Source organism: Calidris pugnax, unplaced genomic scaffold (genome assembly GCF_001431845.1).
Source record: "Calidris pugnax isolate Ruff unplaced genomic scaffold, ASM143184v1 scaffold41, whole genome shotgun sequence".
Classification (NCBI taxonomy): domain Eukaryota; kingdom Metazoa; phylum Chordata; class Aves; order Charadriiformes; family Scolopacidae; genus Calidris; species Calidris pugnax.
In genome coordinates, this window is record NW_015094509.1 from 26,247,355 (window position 1) to 26,258,491 (window position 11,137).

Genomic DNA, 11,137 nt, shown 5'->3' on the forward strand with positions numbered 1-11,137 from the left:
TCCTCAGTGCTTTTTTCTCTCCACACCTAAGCAGTTCAAATTTTCAGCTGTCTCCAAGAAATACTGAGTGATATACACGTTCTCACTCTGCAGGAATCAGGATTGCATGTAGCACAGTAGATCATTTTTCATTTAACAAAGTGCAGCTGATAATTATTTTCATAGGAATCTTCTACCATTGTCAGAAACTCAGCTAAGTCCTCAAAATGCACCTATCCTTCACTGTGAGTTCCCAAAACCCTTTTGAATACCAGTCTGAAGGCAGCAATACTGTATTATATAGCTAGGGGACCCCAAGCCCATAACCCAGGTTAGAGTCATGGGTAATGCCATCAGCACCATATTTGCTTTGAGCAGAAAAACATACAGCCCATACAAATCCCTCCCTCAGTCCCTATAGTGATCCCGTAAACTATAGCGAACTAAGAACATGCTCTATAGGGACTGCCCTTTATTACACTATGATGTAGTGAGAGAGCACTTGACAAAAATTATTAGATAAAATTCCACAGCAGCCAGGACTCAAGGTTGTGGAGCAATAATAGGTGTTACATCCACATCCTATGTAAGGAACCCATAATACCTTTGCATGACATCTAGAAGTCTGCATAAAAATTTGACGTAGCTCACTGCTCTGTGGTATGTCTGCCTGGCTATCTTTTTCCAAACAGGCAAAATATTTTCTTTAAACAGAACTACCTGAAATAAACAACCCAAATCCCCAAAGTGCTTTCAAGAGCAAGGATGGTATATTTTTCTCCCACTTTCCAACTCATGCATCTACATGCATGCTACCAACAATCCAGGTCTATGCAAACCTTCCTCCAGGGTTTGAATGAAAGGTAAAGGATTTTCAACAAAATGAACTGAAAGACAGGCAAAGGGTTTTTTAGTAGTCCACAAGGAAAAAAGAGTGGGAGGTTAAGGCAAGAAAGTTAGTTCATGTAACAAAGGAGAAACAAGGCTGCTCTTGCTGGCTGCAAAGGACCTCATACCTGTGGTATGCCATACTTGTCAATAATTTGCCAAATATACCAGTCTTCTTTCCTGGAAGCCTTCCGGAATTTGAAGGTAGTTACAAAGGCATATTCATCAGGCAGACCTTGTGGAAATACATCCCTGGCATGGGGAGGGAAAAAGAGAGCAATGAATTAAACTTAGCGGTGAAGAGCAGAACTTCTAAAACTCTCTGCATATCAAAGGGACACCTCACAAAAGTATCACAAGGTTCCTACAAAATCTGCTGTATTTGGCAGCCTGCAGAGAGAGGAACACGAGCTTCTGCCCTCCAGGTGGTTCTGTCTTTGAGGAGCCCTTTTTGGAACAATAGTGAAGCTCTCCAATTAAATAAGAGACAGTGAAATTCTGCAGTCTAGAATCCACCAGTTCAATCCAGTTGTTTTTGACTTGATGCTTCAGTTCATGCAAATTGTAAACCATTCTGTTGTTCTCTAGATGCACTGGAGACCTGTGACATCTGACAGTGGGCAGGCACACCTGAAACTCTCTACCTCCAACTCTGGGATCCAGGGGTCAAATTCAGAGACAACTACAATTTCCACATTAATATATTTTTATGGATTTATCTTGTATGGACTTCTCCACTCTCCCCTTCAGCTCAGGTAAACTTATTACATCCACAACATCCTTTGGCAAGGAATCACACAGCTCTGGTACCTGCTGTTTAACGAGCCTTTTACTGTTTGTTTAGCACCTAGCTCAGTTCTTATAAGGGACAATTCAATGATCCTATTCTTCTTCTAATTTTTGTGTCATTGATGATTTTGAAAACTTTGCTTATAATGCCTCTAAGCCATCTCTTTTCTAGCTGAAGAGTCACAGTTAACTTTCTTGTTCCTCTGATCGTTCCTAAACCGGCCCTTCCTAAATATCATGTCTTTGCTTCCAGACATCTGAGCAGTCAGGCATAAGCACCCACTAGAAAACAAAACACAAGGGCAGCAATTACTAAAGAGCAAAGCAATGAAGACAGATTCTCTTAAGGAATATTTGATGTAGTCCATCACATGCAGAAACTGGCACAGTTAAAGGCACATAAAACTAGAGGCTCTTTATAGTGTTTCAAGCAAAAATCCTTAAAATTTCCAAAATGCTTTGTTTTGCAATTGCAGTAAAATTTGAAAACCAGTCATTCCCAATGCCAAAATATTCAGTCTTCTTTTAATGTGTACTTTGAATTTCCTATCTTTTTAGCCAAGTTAAAAATGCAGAACTCTGTGGTTTCATCAGCTACAGTGGCTTTTGCTATATAAAATGCCCGTGCTGGCTATGCACCATTATAAGCTGGTCTTCCCACTGGGGGCACAGGCGCTCTCTGAAGTCTTCCAGCAAAAGAGAAAACTGAACCTGGATCCCTCTAGCTCCTTCACAAAATCATTCCTTTAGGAGAGAAGACAAGGCTGTGTCACTTCTTGGTACTAGCTATTCACAAACTAGCCCTCCCTGGTCACAGATCCACCTCACCCCAGCACCCATCTCTCCGACAGCACACAAAATAGCCAGAAGTTCTTTTCCTTCATGACAAAACATGAAGTGTGTCAGTTGTCACTCTTGTGGTGGAGTTGCCATGGAGAATACAACTGGCATGACGGGAGCACTGAATGCCACTGAGAAAGTCTACAGGATGTTTGGCAAGAGAGAGTTGGGTCAGTCACATCAGCCCTCCCAACAAGGCACCCTGCCAGGTCTCCTTCATGGTTGCCATGCCTTAGTGAAAATTTCCTGTCAAATGGCTCAGTATATTTATCGTGTCCAAGTTTGCAAGAGAGGAAGATGCACATTACAGCTTTTAACATCCACCCCTTCAAGAAACTTCAGCAAGGTGGCAATGTTGAGAGTTGAAAAGGCGTTGCTGCATCCTCTTGAGCAAAAACCATGGAGGTTTTCACACGAGGGTGCTGCCAGTGGAGCTATTTCCCTGTGGTTCAGCTCCTCAAACTCTGTCATTTCAACGTACGTGCCCAGTGCATTTACCTTCACTCACTACTCATGAAGTATCTTCACCACCGCAACCAGGGTTACTGAGCTCCCTCTTAGGGGGAAGTCTTCAGGAGTCTAATTCACATTTTTGGGCGCACACACAGTATTGGACTACTCTCCTAGCTACAGCCCACCACCAACTCCAGCCTCCTACTGAAAGAAAAGCAAGCAGAGAAATGGTTCCTCAGTTAATCCGTTGGTGGCACAAGGTAGTGGAGTTACAGCTCTGGGGGTGCTTTGCTCCCCTCTTGGTCCATAGCATGTTTGCTATCATCACATCAACAGCAGCAGGACACATGCTTTCAAAGCTGCCTTTCCTTAATGCTTTTTCAACTCTGCACATGCAGGTGTGCTTTGTTCCAGGTAGGAATTAATGGCAGTGGCTGTGACTGTGGCATCACTGCATTGCTGAGCAGGGAGGTGTAGGAGCACATGGTTGAAATTAATCCCCAAGATATCACAGTGAGCCTTGGGCCTGAAAACCTACAACCAAATCTGGAAGAGCCCACTGCTGGCTTCTGTGCTAAGACACCCCTGAGCTGGGAAAAGGAATATCACCATTCAAGCTTCAATTCCAAAAGGGTTTTCAAATGCTAAATGCCCACAGAAATAACCAGGAATTAGGTACCTAAATATCCTTGTGAGTCTGGCCACACCTCATCACACAGAGGCTGACAAATGATCCATCAGGTAGATTTAAACTGATAGAAAGCTATAATGACCTGTACTCTCAACTGATTTTTAAAGATGCCGAAGAACTGGCTGTAAGTTCCCAGCAGAGAAAGGCTTCGTGCCAAAAGCAAATCTAAAGACACTCTCATTGCTCTGAAGATACGATAAAAGCTTTTTCTGAAGTCCTTGGTCCCTACATCTTTCACAGAGATGCGTTACTGCATAAATAACAAAAACTCTGTTTATGAGTTTTCATTTATTTCTTCGATGAAAAGTGATCTCCATCTAGAAGCTCAGCTTTACTTAGGAATCCAAGGGCAGGAATTGCTGTCCCCAGAAATGCTTTATTTCCTTCTTTCACCCAAGGCTGAATAGAACTGATGATCCATATTATGGAGCTTTACTGGATGCCTGGTACCTACAGGGAGCACTCTGCCTGCTCCTTGGTCTATAATTCTGACAACAGGATGGATTGCAGACAAGGCCATTATAAAACTCCAGGACAAGAGAATCCCCCAGTGCTGCAGGTTAGTAGAAGAGTTAATTAACCCAACTCCAAGGTCAGGTGAATCACAACTTCTACAAAGAAAAAATTATAAAACCCAGGCAGGAGATTCTCTTAGCCGATGACCAATTTCACAACATAGGCTCCTTCTTATACGCTTTTGTTTGGCATAAGAGCCTACATCTGTGACAATCAGCATGAGATCCTACATCTATAATAATAACACAATGGAGAAAAATAAGAGTATCAATTCTCATTTCAGACACTGAATGTGACAATTAATAGGGTGCCTGCATTTGGTAAGGAAAGGCATAATTAATGTATTTGGGATATTTTACCACATCTAAAACAGCTAAAAACTGCTAATACTCAATGTAACTCATTGACTATTATTAGTATTTTTTATGTCTGAAACAAGGATATAGAAAGCTGGTTCATGTCCATATGCACCACATCATCAGAGGCTCTTAGAATGACATTAAAAAAAAAAGAAAGAAAAGGAAAAAAAAAAGAAAAAATTACAGAAAAAGGGGAAAGAAAGGGCTGTCCAAGTATTGTCACAACACAGAATCAAACCCACTCATACATCCTAGGCAGACATTTCAGAAACTACTTCAGAAACCTCAGTGACAGAATAGATACAACCTCGCTAGGCAATTTCTTACTGTTCTTCACTATCCTACATGCTACAAAAAACCATCTATCCTAAGTCTCATTTGCTGCAGTTTAGTCTTCCTGAAATAACTTTTTTCCACAAGGAACCACGCGAACAAGTTGTTCTTCCCTCTTGGCTGCAGCCTTTTGCATGTTTCTCATTTCTCCCCTCAGTCTTCTATTCTCTAAAAGACAAAAAAAAGCCTTCAGGCATTCCACCTCAGCCGTGCTTCATCTCCTTTACCTTGTTAGAAGTAGGAGATTCTGTACACACTAGTTTGTAATGGTCAGGGTCCATTTGCTAGCTGAGAGTGAAGTTCAACCAAATGCTTCTTTCCCAAAGAGAGAAATATCTTTGGGAAACTGCCAAACTGCCTCTGGGGAGCAGTCTCTGGAATGCTCCATCCTCCACAGCAGGCCCAGGCATCATCTGGATTAGCACTGCTTGATATCAGGCAAAACAAACTTGATAAGAACACACAGACAGGTGAACATGGAGAACAAGATAGTAAGCCAAAAGCTTGGCATTAGCCAAGACAAGAGTAATGAGAAACAAGCCTGAGTTCCCAAACCCAGAAATCAAGGGCACAGTTTTGACCAGAAGACCAATTGAGAAGCCATAAGTAAACACTAGGACAGCCCCAGTTAACCGAGGAGTGGAGAGAAACACCAGTCAGATTTAGGGACTAGCCCTCAGCCAGCTAGAGAGGCTGCAAGTCCCTCAGTGACCAGGACATTGATTGTGGCCACATTCCTGGCTGTTGTACTTGCTTGTTGACAGAATCATCACAGGATACCTCATAACAAATGGGAAGAAAGTTCATAGCGGTAGGCTCCGGATCAGAAGAAGAATAGGCACATTTCCCATGCAGCTAAGCTGGAACTTCGTAGAAGTACTAGTGCTTATATAAAAAGATATAAATCCTTTAAGCAGATAATAAAGTGAATTACATATATTACTCAGTTAATGATTTTGCATCATGAGATGTTGCTATCAGTTGCTAAATGTTGCTTGAGGTTATCTACAAGACAGGACAGATGTTTTTGTTTGGTTTATCATTACAGTTATCAGTTTTGTGCAACTTTACAAGATTGCATTTTCTGTGAGTAATGACCCTATACACACCATTTCAGAATCCTGACATCCAAAGACTAAAATGAACCAAAATATGCTGATACCTTCCATGGTGATACATCCATTTGGGTTCATTCCCACACCACAGTAGTATGGAAGTTAAAATACAAAAGGTTGAAAATATGAAAGTTCTTTAATTCTACGTTTCAGTTAATCTTTCAAAAGTAAGCTTAGTCATTTCATTCTACTAATTAAGGATATATTACTTCTAATCATCCTAAGCAATAAAATATTCTACTTGTTAAAAACAAAACCAACAAAACCAGCAACAAATAAATGGATGCAATCTGAGCAGAAGGAAAGTCATCATAGCTAGTTGGCCTGGCTTCATTCCCTCAGTCTTTCTGGGAAAAAAAACAGCAGAAAAAACAACAACAACAAAGTACTTCAACCCTTAATTTGAAAAAGGAATGCAAGTGGACAACTCTCCAAAATCTCTGCTAACTTGTTCCAGCAGAGCCAGAACTCTGTTCAGCTCAGTGGAACTCCCTCTCTACTCGGGTCTTGTCAGGTCACACCTGGAATACTGTGTTCAGTTTTGGTCCCTGCTATGCAAAAAAGATGTGGCCAGGCTGGACAGGGTCCAGAGAATGGCCATCGAGATGATCTAAGGACTGGGAAGCCTGCCATATGAAGAAATACTGAGAGAATCGGGTTTGTTCAGCCTTGAGAAAACAAGTATTTAAAGGGTGGCTACAGAGAAAATGAAGTCTCCCTTTTTACAAGGAGTCATGTGGAAAAGACAAGGGGTAATGGGAACAAGTTACTCCTGGGGAGATTCCAATTGGACACAAGAGGAAAATTTTTCATAATGAGAGCAACCAGTCATTGGAATGATCTCCCCAGGGAAGTGCCAGATTCCCCATCATCGCGCACTTCTAAGATTCAGCTGGACAGGGTGCTGGGTCATCTTCTCTAGACCATGCTTTTGCCAAGAAAGATTGGACCAGATGACCCTTAAAGTCCCTTCCAACCTGGTATTCTATTATTCTATTAATAATTATATTCATTGTTAAAAGTGTGACTTTCTTCCATGCTCTTTTTTGATGTTGTTAACAGGTAGCCACTGACTTTTAGTCTACTGCTATCCTTAGCACCAAAAACCCTTTACTAAATTTTGCTTCCGTGGGTATTCTTAGAGACAACAATCACCTCAGTTGCTAACCACTTTTTAATTTTACCTGACTACACTGAATTTCTCACTGTTAATCTTGTTTCCCACTGATTTCAACTTTCATTCACTCCTTTCCTATCTATGGAATTATGGAAATAAAGACTGGACATAATATCCCAGCAGTGGTGATTGAGTTGCCTGATACGGAGATAGTCAGCTCATACTTGGCAGTTCCTGCTCAGACACCCAAGGACTGCATTAGTCCTATTTGTCATAGTATCACCTAGGGCTCAGATTCAGCAGATCTTCATTCCCAGATTTTCTTAAGTGCAAACTGTACTTCTTCATTTCAAGGGTTTCTCTCCATGTAATCTTGGTGGCAACGCTTTACAGTGCATGCCACCACTAGCTGTTACTAACCACAGCAAGCAGAGATTCCACCCAGAGACTGCGGTGAGCAAAACAAAATAGGTTTATTCTCCTCCACATACACACCAGTTATGTATATACCACTTATCAAGCCCAAGGTGTCTTTAGTTGGCTGACCTTCTCCCAGATCATGAATTTACTTATCCTGTTACTTGACGTCATTTATGGACTTCAGAGCAAAATGTTTTCATTTCAGTCTATCATATTTGTAGGGGTTTTTTTTGTTTTTTTTTTAAAGACTGTGTGTTTATATGGAGAAAGAGGGGGAGGGGAGAAGGGCAAATCAATTCAGGTTTTCTCCAGGATGAAAAAAATATTGTGAAATCAAGCAAATACAAGTCACAGAACAATCTCAAAGATGCAGTGAGCTGAGTAAAGAGCTAAACCAGAATAAAAAATAACAACCCTTATCCATAAGTAAAAGAATTACTATCGATTACTTAAGCTGAAGTTCAAACCAGCACAGAGAAATTTACTGCAAAAATGTTAATGATGACAATCTATGGTTCATGGTTACTCACAGAAATTATGCACCCACTCTTCTCAAGGCTAATGCTAGCAACGCTCAAATGACAACCTGAAGAGAAACCATTCTGATAGACTATGACACAACTGGCAGCCTCAGGTCAGAAAAGACTCTAAGGACTGAATCCATGTTGACACCGGATTAAAAACTGCTCATTCTTTTAGAAGGCCAAAACTCTCATTAGCTAACTGATAACAACATCTACTAGGAACTGGTCTCTTGTGATTAGCAAATATATATCTCAATGGGAGTGATACCACATATTTTTTTAGAAGTTGTTTACTAAGTCTTATGTTCTTTTGTGAATTTCTTGACACTGCTCTTCACAGCCATCGAGATACACGGAAACCAGCTCATATTCTACCAGGATGCAGCCTGTAGTTGGTGTGGAGGCTCCCAACCATGTTGTATAAATTCTGTGCCAGCAGAACTGAAAGAGCTGACCAAAGCAGTAATATATATGTATGTACTAGGTAACTAATATGAGGTTAACTTAGAGGAACCAAATCATGCAAAGTAGAGGCTCAGATGAAAATGAAGTGAAAAACAGAGTACTTACTCAGTTTTCTGAACAACGGGGAAGCTTCCAAGTCGTACATAAGCACTCTGAATTCCATTTTCTTTCATTCCAAAAATCTGTTTCACACTGAACGAATCCATCAGGTCAAATCCTGTCCATAATGGAAGTGTAAATGTGAGACATTGATAAGACTGTGGGACATGTCTTCAGCTATACTTACGCAGTTATTTCAGGGCACAAACACAGCACTTCAGAGATTAATCTTGTTCTTATTGGGAAAAGCCAGAACAAAATTCTGACATGGTTAAACCTGCCTACTCCAAAAACTCAAAACCAAGCTTAAATTCAAACCGTAACAAGTTGTGGAGAGATTAGAACAGGGTTCTCCAGAAATCAATAGTTACTGTTTGCATTGCCACAACACCCTGAAAGTGCTGTATAATTCGTTAATCCCTATGTAGAAAAATGCACAGGTGCAGACTGAAACAGTTATTCGTAGAATTATGGAACCACAGAATCATAGAATGGTTCGGGTTGGAAGGGACCTTAAAGATCATTTAGTTCCAACCCCCTGCCCTGGGAAGGGACACCTCCCGCCAGACCAGGTTGCTCAAAACCCCATCCAGCCTGGCCTTGAACCCCTCCAGGGATGGGGCAGCCACAGCTTCTCAGGGCAACCTGTTCCAGTGCTTCACCACCCTCAAAATGAATTTTTTTCCCCTAATTTCCAAATAAATCTACTCTCTTTCAGTTTTAAACTGTTGCTCCTTGTCCTGTCAGTACAGGCCTTGGTAAAAAGTCTATCTTTCTTTTAAGCATCTTTTACATATTGAAAGGCCACAATAAGATTCCCCTGGAGCCTTCTCTTCTCCAGGCTGAACAACCCCAACTCTTTCAGCCTTTCTTCCCAGAAGTGCTCCAGCCCTTGGATCATTTTCATGGCCTCCTCTGGATCCACTCCAATAGTTCCATGTATTTGTTGAAAACCACTAGTCCAAGAGACTTGACTACTTACACTTTTCATATAATTTTAAAATTATAGTCTTAGTCCAATCAACTCGTCAGCATCATGAACTATTAATTGTGACTGCAGACATTTGTGTAAAACTCTGTGTTCTGACAAAGCTCATTAGCTCAAGCATAAACCACACACATGGGTCTGCGCAGCTTCAGAGTCAATATGGTCCTAGCCACAACGAACCAATGCTTTTGTGACATGAAGTCCCAGCTGCTAAACCCTGCCAGGGATTGTGGGGGTACAAATGTGCCGTAATCCTGAAGGCATCTGGTTCCTGGAGGTGCAGAACTATGTGGATGCCACCATTGTGCTTTTAGCTCCAAACGGACTTCACAGGATACCCATCCAAAGGAATAGCCACTCCCAGAAGCAGACAGACTGCGGAGTTAGAGGCAAAGACACTGCAAAAGCCAGGTTGAGGGTGACTGAGCAGTGAACCTGTGTTTTTCTTTTATTGGGGCTGTTCCAGCCTCTTCCCTCCCCGCCCAAGCACAATTACACTCATTAACTTCTCTGGCTGTAATTCCAACAAACAAAACCATTGATATTATAGCAGCTTATTTTGATAAATGGATTTTAACCTATGGCAGTGCTTTTAACTTTGTTCGGTTAGCAAGCTCCTAAAACTTTTATAGGATAGATAAACATTTTTTTGTGGTGAACTTAGGCCCTAAGATTCCTAACCTTAAAGTTTCTTAATTGCCCTCATGAACCTTTCACAACCCGCTGGCTGAAAAGCACTGCAGGGCTTGAGAACAGCAGCAATAGGAAAAGGCACCCACCTAATGATATTATTCTTCAAATTTAAAGGAACAAATAGGTGCAAAAAAACCCCTGTGTTGGCCAGTCTCAAGGCACATCAAGAAGTGACAGAAGACAGCAAATGAAACATAAAGCCTCTATTATAGAGCTATTTCAAAAGAAATAGCTTTTTCTGAGGAAATATAATCTTAATTGTTTGCAAAGACAGAAATGGTTGCTTGGTGCCAAGCTGAGGCCTTTTCTATTACAGTAACTTTCCCAGCTGTCAACAGCTTTTCCCTCCTGTCCACTCCATTTTCAGCTATTACTGGACATTCAGGAGGGCAAATAAGGTATTAAGATGCTCCAGGGCCTCATGGCTCCACCTCATAATCACCTCTGCAACAACTCCATGATACACCCTTCTGACATACTGTAATCAGCCACGATTGCTGCTATAAATCCTAGCAAATAGACCCTACCAGCACATGAGAGCTGCCTTCCAGCTATCACGTAAAAAACAGTATGACCTGTCCATACAAACCCCCCCATGGCTCGTTTCACCATGCAGTACACATCCTTCATCTACACCAACCCCAGAAATGTGAGGATGGCAGCTGAGTGTTGCTGGTGAGAGACCACACTGACTGGCAATGGAAATTGTCAACTATTCACAGCAGCTGAGCTGGGAGTGGTGAAGGCTGAAAAGCTGCCCAAGTGACGTCCTAATGTCAAGTCACCAGAGTCCTCAAGCTGTGGAGTAGTGCTCGTGTCATGGAGCTAATTAAGTTCCATTGCTCAAAAAAAAAAAAAAAAAAAAAAA

The 11,137-nt window shown here is 41.5% G+C and overlaps 1 protein-coding gene across 1 annotated transcript in view; it reads right to left on the bottom strand.

The window, feature by feature from the left end:
- The window catches only part of COL22A1 (collagen, type XXII, alpha 1), a 204,811-nt gene that overhangs the window by 126,746 nt on the left and 66,928 nt on the right, over positions 1-11,137 (bottom strand). Inside the window, exons 5-6 of the mRNA XM_014965264.1 lie at positions 8,595-8,706; positions 996-1,119 (exon numbers count right to left, since the gene is read on the bottom strand). Coding sequence (XP_014820750.1) covers positions 996-1,119; positions 8,595-8,706 — 236 coding nt within the window. The remainder of the gene's footprint in view (positions 1-995; positions 1,120-8,594; positions 8,707-11,137) is intronic.